Genomic DNA, 23,669 nt, shown 5'->3' on the forward strand with positions numbered 1-23,669 from the left:
TTGATTATAAACAACATTTTTAGTTTCACCTCCAGGAGCAAGAACATATAAATTCTTGGGTGAACCCACCCTTGAGCAAGCAACATAGAGTTGTGGGCCGCGAGACCCCCAGAACATATCACCCCAGGTAGTGAGGGATCTGCATACCAAGTTTCGTTCAAATCGGTCAAGCCGTTTTTGAATTACTGTGAGAATGGCAGCTTTTTACTTTTTTTCCATTGACATGAATGGGTGAAATCTGATATTCTGTTTGTAGCTCCGCCCACGTGTGCAGGTGGGCCGCGAGACCCCCAGAACATAGCGAGGGATCTGCATACCAAGTTTCGTTCAAATCGGGCAAGCCGTTTTTGCGCCCAGCACTGTTTGCGGTACATTAAATAAAGCTGAACAGTAAGATTGCTCAATATTAAGAGTGTTTAAACACCCATAGCAAGAACTGCAGGTCCTTCGGGCTCCGGAAGCCCTTAGCTCCTCCCCTTTTTCATCCATTGTCCGTGTTAGACCCTCTTCTCCTGTCACTGACTGGCTTCTTTCAGCCGTTACTCAGAACCAAGCCCACCTTTCTAGCAATGACCATCATTCATTAGCTTCACCGAACTGTCACTTAGAGCCAGGGCTGTCCTTGCATTAATCTCGCTAGCCTCGAAGCTTCCCGCCTCTCATTGGATTCGTGCAACTGTCACTCAGCCCGTCCTTCCATCAACTGCCACTGTCCCCGCCCCATGCGCTCTCCGTTCCTTTCGTGTCATTGGTCGTCTCGCCTGTCCATCTCGTCGTGCCTCCGCGACGTCATTTTCCCGGGAGTTTGCAGCATGGCGGCTGCAGTGGTGGGTGGTTCGGTGACGGGCTGTCGGCGGCTGTGCGGCTCGGTGCTGCGGGACTTGCTGCAGCCGGCGCAGGGCGTGCTCTTCGACTGCGACGGCGTGCTGTGGGAAGGGGAGCGGGCCCTGCCGGGCGCACCGGAGCTGGTGCAGCTGCTACACCGGCACGGGAAGGCGGCGCTCTTCGTTAGCAACAACAGCCGGCGCTCACTGTCCGAGCTGCAGCAGCGCTTCTCGCGCCTGGGCTTCGGCGGTGTGAGGTCAGAGCATCTCTTTAGCTCGGCGCTCTGCTCGGCGCTCTTCTTGCGCCAGCGCCTCGCCGCTCAGCCCGGTGCCAAAGTGTATGTGATTGGGGGCCCGGGTCTGCGCACCGAGCTGCGGGACGCCGGGCTGCAGCTCGTCGGAGACCCGGCGGAGGAGGGGTCCGGCGAGGCCGAGACCGAACCCGAGTCTAGCGTGCGTGCTGTGCTGGTGGGCTACGATGAGGAGTTTAATTTCCACAAGCTGAGCCAGGCCTGCCTGTACCTGCGCGATCCCGAGTGCCTGCTGGTGGCCACTGACCGAGATCCTTGGCACCTGATGAGCGGTGGGAGGCGCACCCCCGGTAAGAAGTTACTACTACTGTATTATTTCTATAGCGCTGCACAGAGTCACAAAGAAGGAGAAACAGTCCCTGCTCGGAAGAGCTTACGATCAAGACAGACAAACAAACAGGATGTCATGGCTCCAGTTAAGGGGAACGGTTGGGTTGGAGGGCAGAGGAGTAGGATTAAGGATTGAAGGCTTGATCAAAAAGGTGGATTTTCAGGCTGCTTTAAGGGAAGGGGTTTGACGGACAAACTCGGGTAATTTATTCCAGGCATAGGGGGCAGCTAGATGAAAGGAATGAAGTCTGGAATTGGCAGTGGAGGAAAAATGTAAAGCTAAGAGCAAAGAGCGAGTTGGTACCCTTCCTCGCCCTCCCCCCCCCCCAAACAAAGGAAGAAAACAGGAATCCTTTTTTTCTCCCCCGAGCCAGCCCCTTGTTAAATCATTATATGCAGTGAATTGTGCTCTCATTCCTTCTTGTTGCCCTTAAATAAAATTTAATTTTTTGGGGGGGGGGGGGGGGGGGGCGGGACTTGATCGTTTTATAACATAGCACAGACAGTAACCGGTGTCCACGGTTTATATCTTACATTTCTTTGTTACATTGTTTCATCGTGCAAATTGCGGAGTGGGTGCTGACTACCTTTAGTGACTGGGAAACGTGGAGGACCCTTAAAACATCAGCAAATTGTTTCGTGTATACGTAGATATTATGGGATACCAAGCACTTGTTTAAATGTCTTTTAGCTGCTACTTTGCTGTTTACTTCTTTTTAACTGTATTGCAGTATCTGTCTATCCTTTTATGTGAAATAGAATTACACTGAGTGTTGCAGCTTGGGGTTTTATTTTCTGACAGCAGAGGTCAGAAGAGATGAGTAGTAAGCTGCTGCAGTGCTAACAATAACTGATTTAATGAAATAGAATTTGCTGCCAAAGATGGTAAGGCGCATCTCATTTGTCCACTTCAGCTCCTTCTTTCACATCTACTAAGGATTCTTTCTGCTTTCCATAGGCTTTCTGAAGTCCTTTCCCTACCCCAAGAGGGAATGGTGAAAATAAGGGTGTGTAAGCGTGTGGGTATCTAAATTTTAAGGCCTGTCTTATTAAGCTTCTTCCTTACCACAGACACTGAATAGGAAGAGTTTGAGTAAATCAGGCCTTACTCTCCCCCCCATTTTTTACAAAACCAAAGCGTATGTTTTAACGCCTGTAACAGCTTCCTTGCTCATAGAATTCCTGTGAGCATCGGAGCTGTTACCGCTGCGGCCGGTGCTAAAAAAAAACAAAAAAACACGCTTTGGTTTTGTAAAAGGGGGGATTAATGAGCTGTACCTTTTTCCGCAACCTTCCCCCCCCCCCCCCGCCCCAAATACTGTACCTTCACTCAATGTTGAAGGGCAGAGCTCAGGTTGGTCCAAAATCCCTCTATAGAACTGGGCGATTCTGGATTTCTTGATAGCTTTATTCTGATGCATGTTGGAACTTGCAACTTGGATTTTGTTTTATTGAGCTGTATTAACTAACTCTATGAAATGATTCACCCAAAGCAGAACACTTATTATTTTGTTAATAGCGCAACAAATGACCAAATATAAGCATAAATACAATCAATGAGATAAACTTAGAGATGGAAAATTGATTTGTAATAAAAGGATTAACATGAAATTGTATCAGAAAAATAATTGTTTTATATTTCTGTTAAATACAGCAGATGAAATGTCAGTACAATTTATAATAAAAATGATGCTAAAAATAGCATGGAAAGAACGTTCATATGATGTAGATATATGTACAGTAGAATCTCGGTTATCTGGCACCCATGTGGATTGGTGGATGCCGGATAACTGTAGATTCTGGTTATTTGAGAATTATGCAAAAATAGTTACGTCTCTCCACCTCTATCATCCCCCCCCCCACACACACTTGTAGGTCCAACATCTTTTTCCACTCTTTCTTGGTTACTTTCTGCCCCCCCCCCATACACACACTGCCACACATACACACACTTTCTCCCTTTTCTTACCTGAAGCAGCAGAGCTGGTCCTGACAACCCCATCCCTCCCTCTGTTCCCGAAGCAGCAGAGCTTTGAAGTGGCAGAGGAAAGGCCCTGCCAGGGCTGGCCAGAAGCTCCCAGTTTATTGATGCTTCCTCTGCTCGCCGGCTGCTGATACAGCATTGGGTGAACAAGGAAGGGAGGGTGGTTGTCGGGGCTGGCTCTGCTGCTTCGGGAACAGAGGGAGGGAGGGGGTTGTCAGGATCGGCTGCTTTGAGGACAGAGGGAGGTGAGATGATTGGATGTTGGCTTAGGAGCACGGGAGACTTTTTTTTTCTTTTGACGATTTTTTGGTTGAGAGTGCCGGTTATTTGAATACTGGCTAATTGAGATTCTACTGTATATGATGTGAGCATACTAATGAAACGCCTTCGTTAGGCTGCATTAGCACATATCTGTGTTAATAGAATATTCTACGCTGTACAAAGCAGTGAAACATCTTAATAGCTGTCAAAGGAGCAAGCATGCCATGTTTTCTCATACAGCATTCTTCCATACTCTGTCATACTGTTCGCCTTCTTTGTCCTATTATACGCCATATTTACTGTCTGCCATGTTACGATCTCTCATGCTGTGTTTGTCATTCCATGTTTTCCATGATATGTTTCATTATGCACACTTTCAGAAAGGCATTTAGATCTATCCATCTTGTAAAAATGTGAACGTTTATGCTCTTTTGTTATTTTACCTCTTAAGCTTTTGTTTTTTTCTCCCTAACAAATTTTGTAACTTATCCCTTCTCTGCAAACCCATCTGTTTTTGTCTGTCTGTCTGTCTGTTTTGGTCTTTTTACCCTGTTTTAGTAGTATTTTTTAACCCATTGTTTTAATTTTTGTAAACCGCTTTAGTTTGACTTTTTTTTTTTAAATTAAAAGTTTCAAGTTTATTAGGATTTTATATACCGCCTATCAAGGTTATCTAAGTGGTTTTTACAATCAGGTACTCAAGCATTTTCCCTATCTGTCCCGGTGGGCTCACAATCTATCTAACGTACCTGGGGCTATGGAGGATTAAGTGACTTGCCCAGGGTCACAAGGAGCAGCGTGGGATTTGAACCCACAACCCCAGGGTGCTGAGGCTGTAGATCCAACCACTGCACCACACACTCCTCCTAATTTGTGGTATTGTGATATATCAAATAAACTTAACTTTAACTGTTACCATTTTGCCAAGTCTCCATACTATGTTAGCCATGCTGTTTTTTCCGTATTGTCTCGCCATGTTATGTCTCACCATACCATGTTTTGTCATATTATGTTTTACTATGCTTTGCTAACTATCCCCTTCCTTTACTAATGCGTAGCGCGGGTTTTAGCACTGGCAGCGGCGGTAATTGCTCCAACGCTCATAGGAATTCTATGTACGTCAGAGAAGTTACCCATGTTACGTGTTAGTAAAGGAGAGGGTATGTTTTTGCCATCTGTCAGACAATGTTTGCCATACTATCTTCTACCATACTATGTCTTGAGAGTGTGGTGCAGGGGGCTAGAGCTATAGACTCAGCACCCTGAGGTTGTGGGTTCAAACTCGCGCTGCTCCTTGTGATCCTGGGCAAGTCACTTGGTCTCCCATTACCCCAGGTATATTAGATAGATTGTGAGCATGCTGGGACAGATAGGGAAAATGCCTGAATTACCTGTATGTAAACCACTTTGAATGTGGTTGTAAAACCGCAAAAAGGTGATATACAAGTCCCAATCCCTTAACCCTTTCAGGACCATAAGGATCGTAGGCCAATTTTTGTGGTTTTGACAACATTTTTATGGTAAAAAGGGCTTGCAGATGCCAAAAAATTGATTTTTTTTGTGAAATATCATTATTTTTTTTAAAAAAAAATCAAACTTCTGGCTTATGGACAGTGTGGCAAGTGAATCTTCTCGTCAATCTGGCAACGACGCTAATGAATGAATGTCGGAACCAGTTTGTTTACATAAAGGCAGTATCACATGGAATCCGTACATATCAAATTTAGAACTGTAGACTATCCCAATCAAAATTTATAGGATTTTAAAGTTATGGGACAAATATGTCCCTTGGTCCTGAAAGGGTTAAAACTACTACTATCCGTTCAGTCATGTCCGACCCTTGAATACTATGTAGGCCAGTCCTTGCCATGCTTCCCCATTTTCCACAGCTTCTTTCAATTGCTTGATGTTCATTCCCATGTTTTTCTTGATGGTATCCAGCTAACGGGCCTTTGGTCTCCCCGCTTCCTTTTACCACTGACCATTTCGACTAGCACCTCCCTTTTCTAGTGAATTTGCTCTCATCGCATGTCCAAAATAGGTTAGTTTCTGTGTGGCAATATTGTCTTTCATTGACAACTCTGGGCTTATATGAGTAAGAACATCTTTGTTGGTGATCATAGAAGTCTTCTTCAGCACCAAAGCTCGAAGGCATTGATTTTTCTTCTGTCTACTTTCTTGAGTGTTCATGTCTCACAGCCATATGTCGCGATTGGGAACACAATGGCAGTGATCAGTCTTTGTTTGATGGTGATTGAGACATCTTTGCACTTCCATATTTGGTCCATGCTCGCCAAGGCTGCACATCCCAGTGCTAATCAACACTTGATCTCTGCTGTTGAGCCGCCACTGTGATCAATGAGGGACCCAAGAAAAATGAAGCTGTCAACCACTTCTATTTCTTTATTGTTGATCTTTATGTGGACTTTCTTGTTGACAGTAGTCATGAATTTGGTCTTCTTGATCAGGCAAAAGTCCCATCTTCTCGCTTTCTTCTTTCAGCTTCAGAATCGACTTCATGAGGTCCTTCTCACTGTCTGGTAGCAAGATAGTATATATCATCTGTGTATCTCTGATTACGGATGGTTCTTCTGCCTATTTTCATCCCAGCACTCAAATCATCTAAGTCCAGCTTCCTCATGATTTCTTCTGCATAGAGGTTGAAAAGAAAAGGAGAGAGGATGCAGTCTTGTCTTGTACCCTTTTTGATCTTGAACCATTCTGTATCTCTATACCTGGTTCGCACTGTAGCTTCTTGATTGTAGTAGAACGATCTGATTAACCTGATCAGGTGCGCTGGCACTCCTACTTCAGTGCTTTCCAAAGCTTCTCATGCTCAACACAGTCGAACATCTTGGTATAATCAATGAAGCACAGGTAGAGCTTCTGGTTACTCCCTTGTCTTTTCTATGATCCACTTCAAGTTTACAATGTGATCATGGGTCCCTCTGCCCTTATGGAATCCAGCTTAGGCATCGGGACATTTTCGATCAAGGATGTTGCCCAAGTGTCTCTAGATGATCTTTAGAAGCACCTTGCTGGTGTGGAGGATCAGGGTAATTGTTCTATAGTTGGTACAGTCCCTAGCATTGCCTTTCTTCAGCAGTGGGATAAAAACTGATCTTTTCCAGTCCTTTGGCCATGTGCAGGTCCTCCAGATCTTCTGACATAGTGTTGTCAGTGTGGCTCTGCTGGGATTCCATCACTGCCAGGTGTTTTGTTGTTTAGCAGCTGCCTCAGCACCCAATCCACATTACTTTCAATAGGTCTGGTTCTGCTTCCTCTTGACCCCCCCCCCCCAAGCTCTTCAGGGTAGTCAATGCTGGTGCCAAAATATAATTCCTCTGTATTCTTTCCATCTCTGCTTGATGTCTTGCTGGTCACTTAATTTCATTCCCAACACAGACTTTGATGGTTGGTTGGAGTGCTGAGAGAGGCTTTTTCACTTGTTTCACCATGGTAAATAATTCCCTGGTTTTGCCCTTCTTTATAGGCTTCTTCGAGGTTCATGCATCGAGCATTCTGGAGGATGTTCTTGCCTTTCCTGGCTTCTCTTTGGAAATCCAGCATTGAGTCATCTCATTCAACTCAATTGTTCCTAAAGTATCTAGACAACTGACCCACTCATCTTCTTTCTCCTCCATAGTGATTCCTCTGTCCTATTAATCTCTTTCTCCTCAACAACGCATTTCCGGTCCTATTAACTCTCCTCTTCCCCCCTCTTAAATTCAGTCAATTTGTACCTCGCTTAATCTATTGTAAACCGCATAGAACTTAATGGTATTGCGGTATATAAACTGTTATTATTATTATTCAACCTGCCCTTAGGCTTTACCCCTCTTCTCTTATTAGTGAATTGGAGGGTGTTTGCAGTTAACCAGTTCCTACCATGTACTGGCTTCTTGTATGGCACCTACTTTTGAGCAATTTCAGTGATATGATGCCTTTGATCTGGGCCGCCTCCTTCCTGCCTGAGCAGGTTGAACCTGTTACCTCAATTGCATACTGTGCAGGGATCTCACTGACATCAAACTTCCTCTGCATGTCTGGATGCTTGATCTTGCATAGTTTGACCCTGACTTTGGCTACAAGGAGTTGGTGATCAAATCTACAGTCTGCACTTGATAGTGTTTTTGCAGAGAAAATTGATCCCATCCATTTTTGCTGGCAGATGATGTAGTCAATTTGGTTGCAATGCTTCCCATTTGGGGATGTCCAGGTGTAGGGGTGCTGTTTCAGCTGGGTGAAGAAGGTGTTAGTGATTCTAAGCTTCTTCTCTTGGCAGAACTATACAAGGTGGTTCTCAGCTTCATTCCTCTCCCCTAAGCTGTGCCTGCTGACCACTCCTCCATCCTCTCCTTCTCCAACTTTGGCTTTGAAGTCACCCATAATGTCCTTTCTTGGGGTTCTATCAAGAGCACTTTAGACTTGGGCATAGAAGTCTTCAATGTCCTGCTTTGGTGTGTCTGCTGTTGGTGCAAAGATGATGGTCACATTCAGAGGTTTACCTCTGATGCAGATGGACATGATCCTATCATTGATGTACTGAGGCCTCTGTCCGCACCTTGTGATCCTTTTGGTGGTCACAATGGCAACTCCCTTTCTCCTTTCTTTCTCATTGTCTGAGTAATAACTGGTGTAGTCATCTGAAATGAAATCCCCAGATCCAGTTCAGTGCAGTTCACTGACTCCCACTTCCCTTAAAACAGTGAATCGCAAACTGTGTGCCACGAGAGTCAAGATTCCTGCTGTGCCACGAGAGATGTCATGTACGCGATGCAGCCGGTGCCGGTGTCCCTCCTGTCCACTCCCCCCCCCCCCCTCCCCTCCAGTGTAGTAATTTTGGGTTAGCAGATAGAGGGATTTCCAAAACCCAGCAGTTTGTCTGGGTTTTGTAAGTCGCTAAGGTCAGGGCCAGCGTCTGGGAAGGCCTCTGTGCATTCGCTGATATTGCATGTGTGCGTGATGTCATTGTATCGACATCCAAATGTGCGTGGAGGCCCTCCCAGAAACGGGCCCAAGTTTAGTGTGCCAGGGCACAAGTTGCAAGACTGCCTTTAAAAGAAATGGGAAGATTAAAAACAAAAGTACTCCACAAAGTTATTAGATTCTACGGATGAGCATATTTAAGTGCAGGTGCCTACATCAGCTCTGAGTGAACTGTCTGTTTCTGGCGCCTCTCTGAATAAAGGTGAAAGATCCACCCCTTCCCCTCTGTTAAACCAACTGGGAAGAAGATAAAAATACAGAGACCATAGGACCTTCAAACAACGGAGGGAGGGTGGGGTAGAAACCTGGTGGGGCCCAGGTGTAACTCCCAAAGCTGGCACCACTCAGCCAGACATCCCTGCACTAACTGAAGCCATAGCAACAGTAGTGAAATCCACTTTTTCAATGAATTTGACTGATTTTCAGTCAGTAAAGCCAGGAGCCCAAAGACTGGCATCCATCCTCCTGCGTTTAAAGCTACTGTAAGGGGACAAATTATTTCTTTTTCAGCGTTCACTAAAAAACAAATTAAAAATCAATTTTCTAATCTCGAACAAGAGATAAAGAGATTAGGATCAAATTTGATTAACAATTGGGATAATTCTACTTTACAAGAATTACTAAAATTTAAAGGGAAATATTATGAGATTTCTTCTAAAATGATAAGAAAAGATTTATTCTCTCAACAAACAATGTATTATGGAAATTCGAATAAGGCGGGAAGATTATTGGCGAATTATTTAAAAGCAAAAAAAAAGGAAAACAAAGATTGATGGTGAAAGATGAAAAAGGAAATACATATTCTCAAACTGATTTAATCTTGAAACAATTTTTAAAATTTTATAAATCCCTTTACTCTTCTGAGTCTTATTCTGATAAGGAAAAAGAAGGATTAGAATTTTTAAATATAATTAAAGGACCAAAAATTCCTGAGCATATAAAAGAAAGCTTGGAAAAGCCATTATCATTAAAAGAATTACAAACACCATTGGAGTCCCTTAGAGTTGGATCCACTCCAGGTGGGGATGGTTTCACAGTAGAGTTTTATAAATCTTTTCAAATCACCCTTTTACCTTATTTACTGAATCTATATCAAATACAATTAGAGATCTATATCAAACACAATTAGAGAATGGCAGTATAAAAGGAACTATGGCAGAATCAGTTACTATTGTTTTGCCAAATCCAAATAAAATCCCACCTTGGTTTCAAACTACAGACCTATTTCTTTAATAAATGTAGATGGAAAAATTTTGGCTAAAGCATTAACCTTATGTTTGGCTAAGGCTCTTTCCCATTTTATTGGAATGCATCAGACTGGATTTGTAGCTCAGAGACATTCTTCTAACAATACCAGATTGGCCTTACATATGTTAAATTTATCTAAAGATATTAATGATCCAGCATTCTGTGTTTCATTAGATGCAGAAAAAGCTTTTGATCGAGTGGAATAGTCCTTTGTGTATCAAGCAATGGAATGGTTTGGAATTGGTTCGGGATTCATTCAAATGATTCAAACGTTGTATAGCTCCCCTATTGCAAGATTATATATTAATAATAATTTTTCAGAATGTTTTAAGTTGCGGAGGGGGGTTAGACAAGGTTGTCTACTATCTCCTTTGCTTTTTGATATTGTATTAGAATCCTTGTTATTGGCAATTCAACAATTAAAGGAGATTCAGGGTATTCCTCGTAGAGATCAGGAATATAACGTATCTGCTTATGCGGATGATATTTTGCTTTATTTGAGGAATCCAAATTTACTGGATTTGATTAATAAATTTGGAAAATTTTCAGGTTATAAAATAAATTGAAGTAAATCAGAAGTTCTTCCACTTAATATTTATTGTACAAAAGGATTATTTGATACATCTTCTTTTGTCTGGGAAGATGAGGGAATAAAATATTTGGGTATGTGGATTAAAAATACATTAGAAGAGACAATAAAAATAAATGAAAAACATATATTACAGAAGGTTACAGAATTATGTGAGCAATGGAATCCTTTACATATTTCATGGTGGGGAAGAGTTCAAACAGTTAAAATAATTTCACCTGTGGTTTGTTACCAATTGGGAATGATACCAGTGTTTTTTCAGGGGTCTTTTTACAAAAAAATTAATAGTACTCTTACAAAATTTATTTGGCAAGGTAAAATAGCTAGAGTTGCCTTAGTGACTTTACAAAAATCAATTGTAGAGGGAGGGGTAAATTTTCCCAATTTTTATAGGTATCATCAATCCTATATTATGCGCCAAGGTATGTATTGGGTCCTCCCAGAACTCATGGAAAAATTACCTGATTGGTTAAGAGTGGAATGGCAACTCATCCACCTTTCCTCCCTTTCTCCCTCCCTGCCCCTTACCTTTGTGGCGCTTACCCGCCCGACTGACAACAGAACAGGCCCAGTCCAACAAACCTCCCTGCTCTGTAGCCGCGAATCTAAATTATTGAAGCTGCTGTAAGAAAGTAATTTAAATTTGCGGCTACAGGGCAGGGAGGTTTGACGGACCGGGCCTGTTGTCGGTCGGTCGGGGGACCTGGCTGGCTGTGCTGCACCCGGGGCGGACCGCCCCCCGCCTTGTACCACTGCCTTTTCCCTGCCTGCCCTGCCACATTACACAGCCGAACGGAAGTCTTCACGATGTCAGCGCTGACGTCGGAGGGAGGGAGGGCTTTGCTTAAGCCCTCCCTCCGACGTCAGTGCTAACATCAGGAAGACTTCCATTCGGCTGTGTGCGGCAGGGCAGGTAGGGAGACGAGCCTCGCGGCTCCAGCCCCATGACCCTAGGGGGCGTCCCCACGGGATCCCCACGACCCTAGGGGGCGTCCCCACAGGATCCTCGTGACCCGAAGGGGGAACCCCCAGGGATCCCCGTGGGTCCTGCGGGATTCCCGTCGTCCCCGTTCCCGTGCAGTTCTCTACTTTGCACCCATTGACATGCCAAATAATATAGTATCATAGGTTAATGCCACCGGTTTTTCCAATAAATTATTAATTTGGCCCCAAATTGATTTCCAAAAAGCCATAATAAATGGACAATAGAACAATAAATGATCTAAAGTCCCTGCTTCAAGATGACAATGCCAACACCTATTAGACTTAGAGCAATCCAACTTTTGTAACCGAACAGGGGTCCATAATGCTCTATGTAACAGAAAAAAACAAGTTTGTCTCAGATGCAGACACTGTACATCTCATCCTCCAAGTCCAAATTCGTGGCCATTGAGACACAGAAATTTGATGCTTAATCTCAATGCTCCAAATGCCCCTAAGGCCAGTTTTTGGTTTCATTTTTTATAAATCCAGCTATCAATTTATACCATTGAGCGGCCTGGTGTCTCAGGAAATCCACCTGAAAGCTTAAGAACTGCAAACTATATTGATTATTAATATTTTTCAATTGCAACCATCTAAAACTTTCTGATTTATTAAGGCCATATTTATATTGCAACTGTGAAAACTCAAGCAGTTTACCATTAGAAATAACATCATCTAATACACGAATACCTGCTATCATCCAATACTTCCAGATGACCTTAAATCCGCCAATTTGAATCTTGGAGTTTAGCTGTATAGTTTGATTTGTTGATTTGTGAATTGGAATAGGTGTTAAATTACTTACATATCTTAATGTTTTCCAAGTATCTACTAATATTATATTTTCTTTATATAGTCTAGGCATTTTGATACTAAGAACATGGCATAATTGCAGAGGAAACATGAGGCGCCATTCCAACCATAACCAATCTAGGATATTTTCAATGAGCTCTGGGAGGACCCAATATATACCCTGGCGCATAATATAGGATTGATGATACCTATAAAAATTGGGAAAATTTACCCCTCCCTCTGCAATCGGCTTTTGTAGAGATACTAAAGCAACTTAGGAGTTTTCCCCAGCCAAATAAATTTTGTAAGAACACTATTTATTTTTTTATAAAAGGACTCTTTGAAAAAATCCGGCAACATACCCATTTGATAACAAACCACAGGCAAAATCATCATTTTTAATAGTTTGGACTCCCCCCCCCCCCACCAGGAAAGATGTAAAGGATTCCATTGCTCACACATTTCTGTTACCTTCTGTAATAAAAAATTTTCATTCACTTTCATTGTGTCTTCCAGCATATTTTTTATCCAAATACCTAAATATTTTATTCCATCCTCCTGCCATAGAAGGGGGAATGAATCAAACAAACCTTTTGTACAATGCACATTAAGTGGAAGAACTTCTGATTTACTCCAATTTATCTTGTATCCTGAAAATTTTCCAGATTTCTCTATCAATTCTAGTTAGCTTGGAATGGTAGTTTCCGGATTTCTCAAATGAAGCAGTATATCATCTGTATAACCAGAAACTTATATTCCCGATCTGAATAAGGAATACCCTGTATCTCCTTCGCTTGCTGAATAGCTAATAACAAGGGTTCTAATACAATATCAAAAAGCAAAGGAGATAATGGACAGCCTTGTCTAACCTCCCTCTGCAGACTAAAACACTGAGAAATTATTATTAATGTATAATCTAGCAATCTCTGCTGCTCATAGGTACTTAGATTGAAAATTTTTTAATCTAAGGGTTACTTGGCCTGAAGAAGTCAGAAAGCACTGTTCTAAAGGGCCACAGCATTACATAGTGCTGGAACAAAATATGCATAGAAATGTATAGACCTGTGATAAGTAAAACTTTAAAAATGATAGTAAGATGCTATTGGCTATTCTGAAAAAGGTTTGAAAGCAAGGATTCCCCCCCCCCTCCCCTTTAAAGAGCAAGGTCCAGGATTTCAAAAATCTTAATCTTCTATAGCTGGTGATGGACAGGAGCAGTGGGGGAGGGCATCAAGGAGGAGGGTGAGGATGGCTGATGGAATGGAAGGAGCAGGACTGTTGAGGGGATAGTGCGGTGGGGCTTTATGGGAGAAAGAGGAGAGAACTGAAAGTAGTAGACGATCTTGAAATCAAAATACTGATCTCTGAATTAGGCAAAAATATTGTCCTCCTTTTGAGAATAGTGCCTGAAGGGAGGGAAAAAAAAAGCAGTGGTTGGAAATGAATATTTAACACTAAGCAGAGTTCTCTAGAGATAGTTGAAATTGCTCACGGCATGTGCACAATGTAAACTTTTGCGAGAGCTTTCCAAGCTTCCTTCCATGATTTTTCTGACTTAGAGGAGACATGATAGAAACCGTCAAAATCCTGAAGGGCATAGAGAAGGTAGAAACATAGAAATAGACGGCAGATAAGGGCCACGGCCCATCTAGTCTGCCCACCGCAATGACCCTCCCCCACCTAACAGTGAATAGATCCCACGTGTCTATCCCATTTGGCCTTAAAATCAGGCACGCTGCTGGCCTCAGTGACCTGAAGTGGAAGACTATTCCAGTGGTCAACCACTCTTTCAGTGAAAAAGAATTTCCTGGTGTCACCGTGCAGTTTCTCTCCCCTGATTTTCCACGGGTGCCCCCTGGTTGCCGTGGGACCCTTGAGAAGGAAGATATCTTCTTCCACTTCGATGTGGCCCGTGAGATACTTGAACGTCTCGATCATGTCTCCCCTCTCTCTGCATTCCTCGAGTGAGTAGAGCTGTAATTTATCCAGCCTTTCCTCGTACGGGAGATCCTTGGTAGACAGAGACAGATTCTTCAGACTGTGGGGAACCACAAGTACTAGGGGTCACTCGGAGAAATTGAAAGTGGACAGGTTTAGAACAAATGCTAGGAAGTTCTTTTTTACCCAGAGGGTGGTGGACACATGGAACGTGCTTCCGGAGGTTGTGATAGGCCAGAGCACAGTACAGGGGTTCAAGGAAGGTTTAGATAGGTTCCTAAAGGATAAGGGGATTGAGGGGTACAGATAGAAGCAGAGGTAAGTTATAGAAATGGTCAGGAACCACTTCACAGGTCATAGACCTGATGGGCCGCCGCGGGAGCGGACCGCTGGGCGCGATGGACCTCTGGTCTGACCCAGTGGAAGCAACTTCTTATGTTCTTATCCTGTATATCTGCTGTGTGTTTGGTTTTCCCTCTGTTTTTCTTTTTTTTTTCATTTTTGTTGGAAAGACTGGTATCTTTCAATGAGTTTGCTGGTGCTGGAAATCTTGGAGTTTTCAAGCAAAAAGTGTATGTGCTTTAAGCAGAGGAATGATATGGATTGCATTTTAAGATCTCTCTTAATTAGCTTAATGAAAATTATTACATCTAAATTTTGCTGTTTCAGATTTAGTGATGCCTCGCTCTAGCTGTCCTTTACATCAGAAGCCTTGATACCTTTTAATCCAATCTGACCAGAGTTGAATTACATTTTTTTCTTTTCTCTTTGCAGGAACAGGGAGCCTCGCTGCCGCAGTGGAAACGGCCACAAGTCGTAAGGCCACAGTGGTGGGCAAGCCTAGTGTGTACATGTTCGAGTATGTCGTCGGTCGCTTTGGCATCGACCCTTCCAGGACCCTCATGGTGGGTGACCGGCTGGAAATGGACATCCAGTTTGGGAAAAACTGTGGACTGACCACCATCCTGACCCTGACAGGGGTCTCACAACTGGCTGATGTACAAGCCAACATGGAGAGCGACATCCCTGCCGAGCGGGACCTGGTGCCAGATTATTATGTGGACAGCATTGCGGATTTGATACCCGGTCTGGAAGACTAGATTCCGAATTGTGATCCAGGGAGTCTACCTAACCTGTTTCCTCTTTCTCCTCTTCCTTATCTTGTCTCGCTTATTATTCTGGGTCCTGTTACCAGCTTGTGCCATTTTCCTACCAGACACAATCTATGAACTCCCCTTTCCCAGCCCTGGTGTGTGAAAGCTATTCCTAGGTGGTTTGGGGTGAACCTGAAATGTAAAACTCTTGTGAGAAGCCTTGGGCAGCAGTCTAAAGGTTGCGCTTCCTGTAGTAGTACCTTGCCCCTCCCCCATACCCTGGATGATGCATCTTTTTTTCTTTCTTTCATTAATAGAATTCTGTAGTATCTATGTGATCAGCCACTTTTCTAGCAAACAGGTTAGAAATGGTGCAACACACCATGAATCCAGACTAGTTCTAATATGAATGTGTGTACTCAGTTGATACTGCATGTTCTCAGTGGTTCATTGGGACAGAGGCTGGAAATTAATGGTATTTGATATGCAGAGCAACTTGGACACTGCAAGAAAGAAAATTAAGCGCTTGCCATGTGAAAGACTGGACTTGATTTCAGAGTCAGACTTCTCAGCCAGCTGGGGATCTAATGAAGGCAGTTTTCAAAGCCACTATGGCAAAGGAGAAGCAAGACTAGGGAGTCCTGGCTTTTTCAGAGCAGAGATAAATTGCTCGCAGCTACGGCCTTTTGTACAAGGGGATTTTGGATTCTGATTTTAATTTTTTTTGGGGGGGGTTCTAGATCAGAGCTGGGGGTGAGTTACATTCAGGTATATCTATTGTTTCTGTGTTCAATAGGACTGCCACTGCTGTACAACCTGGATTGGAGGGTAAAAGAATTTGCCCAGTATCATGTGGAGCATTAGTGGGCCTAGAACTGTGGTGTGCAACCTGCTTCTGTGACCCCTAAGCCTTTGGCTGAGGGCTAACGATACATGATTGGGCTTGAGAAGAAAGGGAAAAGAAATAAGAGCAAAGAAAACCTAAATCCTGGTCAGTTGAGAGAGGGGTACAGTCAAGGTGGTTCTGTGCCCTAGGCCAGTTTTAGTCTTGAACCCCTCTCTGTTAACTTCAGTTCCTCTAGCATGTTCCTGAGATTTTGATTCTTGGCAAGCATGATAATTTTAATGCCACTCCTCCCAGAACAATCCTTGGACAACTTACATTTAGTATAAAGGTTAATTTCCAAAAGCTATTTACCTGAGTAAATGGGCTGTTTGGAAATTCCCGCACTTGTGTGCATGAAATTACAGGCTGATAGTTTGTGTTTGTGTAGTTGTCAGGATCTGCTGCTTTGCTTTTGACTGCAGTTGCTTTTTGCCATCAACTCAAAGCTGCTGCTCTAGGCGAACACCTATTCTTGCCTAGTGGCTTGGATGAGCCAACTTATGGCACTGTAGACTTCCTGTAGAGGCCAGATCCTGTCTAGTCAAAAAAAAGTCCCCCAAAAAGGATAAACTGCTGAGCCGAGTTAAGGCCACAAAGTCTGGTTCTCAAGGATGGGTAGTGTGTGTGGTGTTCTGGAATATAGCAGCTCTCCACTTTATGCCAAACAGGGTGGGCAGCCATATGTGGCATTGTGACATTTATAGACATTCCTATAAACTACTTGCTCTGGCTGTGGTTTTCCTCCTTTGTATTTTGGATGTAAGGTGGTGGGGTATTCTTACCAATTCCTTGCAAACTGAGCCATTTGTTTTACCCCTCATTTTTCCACAGGAGGAGATTCCTCTTCCATACACAGTACAACTGTACATTTATCCAGAGGAGATTTACTGTATATACTCAAATATAAGTCGAGACCCCCCTTTCCCCAAAAAAGGAGAAATTTTTTTTTAAAAAAATGGTTGACTTGAATATAAGTCGGGTGGCTTAATATTCAAGTGTCCTGCCCTGCCAAGCTCTGCACCCAGCACCCTTCCTTCCTTCCTTCCCCTGTCAGGCTCTGCACTCAGCACCCTTCCTTCCTTCCTTCCCCTGTCAGGCTCTGCACCCAGCAACTTTCCTTCCTTCCCTCCCAGGCTCTGCCCCCACCCCCCTTCCTCCTCCCTGCCCTATCTTCATACCTCTGCCAATCCCTGGTGGAGGTGCAGCGGGCAGGAGCAAGCTTTCTGAACTCCTGCCCCGCTGCGCGGATCCACTTTGTTCATCTCAACAGCACAAGCAGCAGCGCGATTTGGCACTGCTTCTCAGTGCTGAGTGGCTTCCTTACTGTCTCCCGCAAATTCTCGTGAAGTCGCTCAGTGCCGTCAAATCGTGCTGCTGCTTGTGCCGCTGAGATGAACAAAGTGGATCCGCGCAGCCAGTTAGCAGCGGGGCTGGAGTTCAGAAAGCTTGCTCCTGCCCGCTGCACCTCCACCAAGGATTGGCAGAGGTATGAAGATAGGGCAGGGAGGAGGAAGGGGGGGCAGAGCCTTGAGGCGGCGGCCTTAAAAAGAATCCTGGAAGGGGGCATTGACCCGAATATAAACCGGGACCCCCATTTTTGGGCCAATTTTTTGGCCCCAAAATCCCGGTTTATATTCAAGTATATATGGTAAAATGATGTGGATTTTTTAAAATGTTCTTATTTTTAAATGCATCTAGAGTATCATGGGGCCTGTTTATTTGATGTGATGCTGTCCTCCTGGTGGGGACTGTAAAGGGAGAGCTTTTGCCATTCCTTTTCTGAAGAAAGCACCTGCCGGTATTTTCTGTCTTTTTTTGTCACATTTGAAGGCAGCATACCAGTTGTGCGGTATGCAGTACAGTAACTGGAAGCTGCTGATTTGACCATGAGGCCTGTTTGGCTAAGTGGTAGTGCACAAGCAGGATTTGCACTAGCAAGAGGTAGGGACATCCTGCACTAGTGATTTCTAGTGGTGTAACAATAATCTTCTGGGTCTGCATTTGAATGGGCCTTTCCTGCACAAGTAAGTGTTCAGATGGGGGTAGTGTAACCCTTTCCCTCACAGATCCCCTCCCTACCCCAGTGGTGGTCAATGTAGGGAATTATTGTGGGCTCGAGTTGGCTGGATTGTAGAGGCATAGCCTAATCCTGGTAGGACCCTAATTACCATTTTGGCCTCAGTGAAGAGGGAGGGAAGGGGAAGGGGGAGGCAGAATCTTACTATCCCCTCTTGACATTTATCTGTGTAATTCCAGTTGGGCCTTGTAAAAGAACAGAGTTCTGGAAGATTTCAGCTTGACTCTGGAATCTGGAGAAGTTGGGAGGGTTATTGGAATTTGCATGTCTTGCCTGTTTATCTGAACTAGGGATGTTTAAATGTTTCTCATCTCACCAAGCAACCATTTACTAAGTAAGCAGGGATGTATTGAAGCCTTGTTTTTCAGTGACTGTTCTCTGAGGACCAAAACTGTGTAAGCTCACTTTATGTGCCATCTTTTCTTAAAAAAAAAAAAAAAAAATTTGCTATGCTAGACAAATGCTTAACATTTTGCCTCTCCCACTCATCCTATACAGAAAGTGATAAAATCCATTTGATAAAGTAATGTGAAAAAGAATTTTCTTACTGGGTCCTGTGTATTATCTGTTACTGGCAGTGGATGGGAGAGTTCAGCCCTCAGGCAGCCAGTAAAGAAGTTGGAGCTTTGGCCTTTATGAGGGGCTGCTAAAAGTTCTCAGCCCAACCAAATGGGGAGTGTGTGGTGCAGTGATTAGAGCTACAGCCTCAGCACCCTGAGGTTGTGGGTTGAAATCCCATACTGCTCCTTGTGACCCTGGGCAAGTCACTAAGGGCCAGATTCACTAAACCTTCCTTTCATGTCTCGACCAGTTTGCGATTGTTTCCCGACCCGATTCGCTAACCTTCTGACCGATCAATCTCAGATCTGATCCACCCATGCAAATGAGGGGAAATGGCATGCAAAAGTAGGAAGCCATTGATTCACTAAGCAGAAGAAGAAACACCAATTGGGTTTGCCGATCCGAAATGAAACAACTGCTGAGGACCAGTCACTTACTGTACTTGCCGACTCTCCTGCTCTCTGCCGCTCTGAAATCCCAGTATCGAGGTTACAACCCCCATATAAAACAACCAAAATAAAACTGTAAAGCTACTATACATATGCATACAAATTCCTTTTGTATATATTCTGCAAAAAGCACAGTGTGTGCCCATGGTTTTAACCCGCGGGTTTAAATTGTGTTCTGTTTCATAATCTGGCTGCACAAAAATTGAAATCATTCCTTTTAAAATTCCCACTCGTAGGGCCAGCAAGTAAACTGCAGCCACCCCTCCCCCTTTATTTTGAGTTTGCTTGTGCGAAGCGCATGCGTAAATTGCATCTACAACCAACAAGGATAATCTGCGCATGCATTTCAAACGCTCTACAGCGATCTGTGAGATGAATCGCTGTAGGGCGTGCATCCGATCAGATCATTTGCATGCAGAATCTGTAGCGAATCTGTTGCTCGGCAAAGCTCGGCCAAGAATCGCCCAACAACTATCCAGATCGGTGAGTTTAATGAATCTAGGCCTAAATCCCCCATTGCCCCAGGTACAATTTTTTGCCCCAAAAATCCCGGTTTATATTCGAGTATAAAATAAAACCAAGAAAGGAATGACATGAAGCCAAGAAACTTACATGTTATTCCACATATTCCAAATCCCTCCAACATAGCATATTAATATAAAACTATTGTTAACTTGTCGATGCCAATGTAGCTTTACTGACAATGGTCAACCCATCTCTTTTGTAAGCCGCATAGAACCAAAAGGCTTTTGCAATATATAAATAAAAATGTATGTTATGTTAGTCACCCCTAAGTTCAACACAATTGACACATCATATCTGAAGTTTCTGTAATCCTTCCAAAAAATACTATCTCGTCACTGAAATACTATTCCACTGCTGCAATCATCTCTAATTCACTCGGAAATCGTCACCCTTTTAAACTCTTTTTAAGGTTTTAGAAACAAAATAGCTGGAGCAAAATCTGGTGAGTAGAGTGGATGGTCTATTCACTGAAACCCCAATTGAGTCAAAACATCCATCGTTTTGCCAGCCTTGTGAGCAGGTGCATTGCCTTTTATTTTTCTTTTTTTCTTGAGAGAGAACTCATTTATGCAGCTTTCCTCTCCTTTTTACTTTCAATGCCTCCTTTAATCGGCACAGCAAGTTACAGTTGTATTCTGCATTAACTGGGCCCTTGGAGGATAGTTGATCATTACAACACCTTCCTTATCCCAAAACATTGTGGCCATGGCCTTTCCTGCTGACATTTGAGTCTTGAATTTCCTTGGCCTTGGAGAAACCTGGGGTGCAGCTATTGCAAGGATTGTTTTTGTCTCAGGATCTTAGTGGTGTAACCATGTTTCATCAACAGTAACTAGTTCCAAAAAAAGTTGGCACCAGCTTTCTAAAAATGCTGCACAATCAACTTGGAAGTGTCCACTTGACGTCATTTCTTGTCTCCATTCAAACATTTGGGCACCCACATGGTTGACAGCTTCTGCATACCCGACAGCTTGTTAAACATGTTCCCTGGATATCTCTCGTGTCTCAGCAATTGTTTAAACTGATATTCAGCGATCTGCCAAAATCAGGTCATGGACATGATCAACAATTTCAGGACCGTTTGAGGACTCCAAGACTTTGCTGCCATCTTCGGTCTTGAATTCTCCATGCTGAAAGTTTGCACACCACTTCTTCACTATGTCGTATGATGGACATTTGTCACTCAATGTTTGCATCATACATTCATGGATTTCCTTTGGAGGATCCTCCTCTGCTGCCATTCCGCTATTGGTTGACGTACCTCAAGGCTCTGTCCTGGGACCTCTTCTCCATCTACACTTCTTCATTTGGAACTCTTAATCTCCTCCCATGGCTTCAGTATCATCTCTATGCTGACAACTCGCAAACCTGTCTCTCTGCATCCAAAATTTCTACAGCAATCCAGGCCCGAATGTCTGCCTGCATGTCTGCCATTGCTACATAGATGTCTCGCCACCATGTAAAGTTAAACATGGCCAAGACTGAACTCCTTATCTTTCCTCGTAAACCTGCCTCTTTCTACATTCTCTATTTCAGTAGATAATGCTTTCATCCTCCCCGTCTTGTCGACTCGCAACTTCGAGGTCATCTTTGACTCATCTAAACTAAACTAAACTTAACCTTAGGTTTGTATGCCTCATCTTCTCCACAATCGTAGAGCTCTGTGCATATCTCACAAACCGCCACAACTTCTCACTACTTTCTATACAGCCTCGCCAAAATCCAGTTTCTTTTCTGAGCATGCTATGAGGACCATTATCCATTCTATCATCGCCTCTCGCCTGGATTACTGCATTGTGCTGCTCTCGGGTCTCCTGCTAACCCATCTCTCCCCCCTTCAATCTGTTCAGAATTCTGCTGCATGCCTTGTATTCTGCCAGGTTCATTATGTTCATGTTACCCCTCTCCTCAAGTTGCTTCATTAGCTCCCTGTCCATTTCTGCATACAGTTCAAACTCCTCTTACTGACTTACAAGTGCACTCACTCTGCGGTTCCTCAATATCTCTCTCCTCTTATCTCTCCCTTCCTGCCCTAGGAACGCTGTTCTTCAGGTAAGTCTTGTCTGTACCCGTCTCCTCTACTGCCAACTCCTGACTGCCCCTTCTGCATTTCTTTTCCGTATACTTCGAACAACCTTCCTGAATCAATACATCAGGCTCTATCCCTGGCGGTATTCATATCCAGGCTCAAAGCTGTGTTTAAGTCCTAACTCTTGCAGCTTGTAATAAATACACTATCTCTGTTCTCATTCCCTCTGTGCCCCCTACCCTCACTACCTCTTCTTCCCTTATTTGTTACTTCATGAGCACCATATATTGATCCACCCTATGTCCTGTGTGTCTGTTATAACTTAGATTGTAAGCTCATTTGTGCAGAGACCGTCATCTTGCATGTTTAATGTACAGCACTGAATGCATCTGGTAGTGCTATAGAAATAATAAGTAGTAGTAGAGTTTTCTTCTGCAGGAATAGGAACTTCATGACGGCTTGGAGGTCCACACTTTTCGTTGACATGGTTCAATCCATGATCTTAAGCAATGCCAAAGCATAGCATTATGATTCTTCAAATTAGCACTTTGCAAAAATTAAATAACACTCTTTTCAGTTACAGTAGCAAAATAGCACTCAATTTAGGAAGTTGGTTGGGCTGAGAACTTTTTCAGCGCCCCCTCGTAAAATTGGTGAGGTGGTTTTGAAGCTGATATGTAACATTGGGTCATATTTAGCAAGTGAAATCATGGTAATGATCACACTGTCAGGAAAGATTGACATACTTCTTTTGTGGGGAGGGAGGAGACGTCATGTGTATACGCAAAACTCCTCTAACGAACTGCTTGTGTTCTGTTAGGTTGTTAACTTTCATTTATAGCAGGGGTGTCAAAGCCCCTCCTCGAGGGCCGCAATCCAGTCGGGTTTTCAGTATTTCCCCAATGAATATGCATGAGATCTATTAGCATACAGTGAAAGCAGTGCATGCAAATAGATCTCATGTTGAAATTTTCAAAAACCGACTGGATTGCGGCCCTCAGGGAGGGACTTTGACACCCCTGATTTACAGGAACAGGAGCACATTGGACCCGACTGGCAGGTGGTGGTTCAAGCTGAGGTTGTAGGCCCCCATATTGTATGGAACTATTTTACATGCAGTAATTAAAAAAAAACAACAGAGAATGGTGACCCTAAATCAACCTCTTTGTATTGATTTTTCAAGTCATTTAATGGCCTTGTTTATATACTGTGGTGATGACAATTTTAAAAATATTGTATAACACAGACAGACATTGGCTGCACATATTTGTAAAAGATGAGATGGATTTAATTCAGTTTATTTCAGAGCCATGACTGCTGCTGTAATGCTGAAAATTAAATTTTTTTAAATGCAATTTCATTCTGATCTAACTCTCATTATCTTATTAAATAAAATAAAAGCAGCTTTTGTTCTAGTGGGTTTATGTATATTCTGGTTGTATGCTCTCTTCCCTCAGGCCAGCACCCAGCATTGCTCGGTTCCCACAGTCACCTGGAGGAGGACTGTTGCATACCTCATGTTTTTGTTTACATTTTTTTAAAAAGAATTTGCTGTAAATTTTGCCAAATGACCTTTTTTAATTCGTGCTGTCACTTTATTTGAAATTATTGTATGTTTGTAACTTATTCAGATTCCTGGTTGGGGATGGGGTGGCCTTTATGAGCACTGACTTGTCTCGGTGTTTGGTGTTATGGTGACCCCTGAATCTTGGGCTTTTTATTTGTATGGTAATTAAAACACTGAACCAAAATGAGTGTCTGCTGTTTTGATTTTTGGGGGGTGGGGGATTATTGGGGG

General features: G+C 43.3%; 1 protein-coding gene across 1 annotated transcript; it reads left to right on the plus strand.

Annotated features, from left to right (window-relative positions):
- The first annotated feature begins 592 nt into the window (after window positions 1–592).
- Window positions 593–17,237, plus strand: PDXP (pyridoxal phosphatase). Its single transcript, XM_033929919.1, has 2 exons — window positions 593–1,425; window positions 15,025–17,237. Exons 1-2 carry the CDS (start codon window positions 723–725, stop codon window positions 15,348–15,350), a joined length of 1,029 nt encoding a protein of 342 aa, XP_033785810.1. The 5' UTR covers window positions 593–722; the 3' UTR covers window positions 15,351–17,237.
- The last annotated feature ends 6,432 nt before the right edge of the window (window positions 17,238–23,669 follow it).

The sequence above is a fragment of the Geotrypetes seraphini genome, chromosome 2, assembly GCF_902459505.1.
Source record: "Geotrypetes seraphini chromosome 2, aGeoSer1.1, whole genome shotgun sequence".
Taxonomy (NCBI): Eukaryota; Metazoa; Chordata; class Amphibia; order Gymnophiona; family Dermophiidae; genus Geotrypetes; species Geotrypetes seraphini.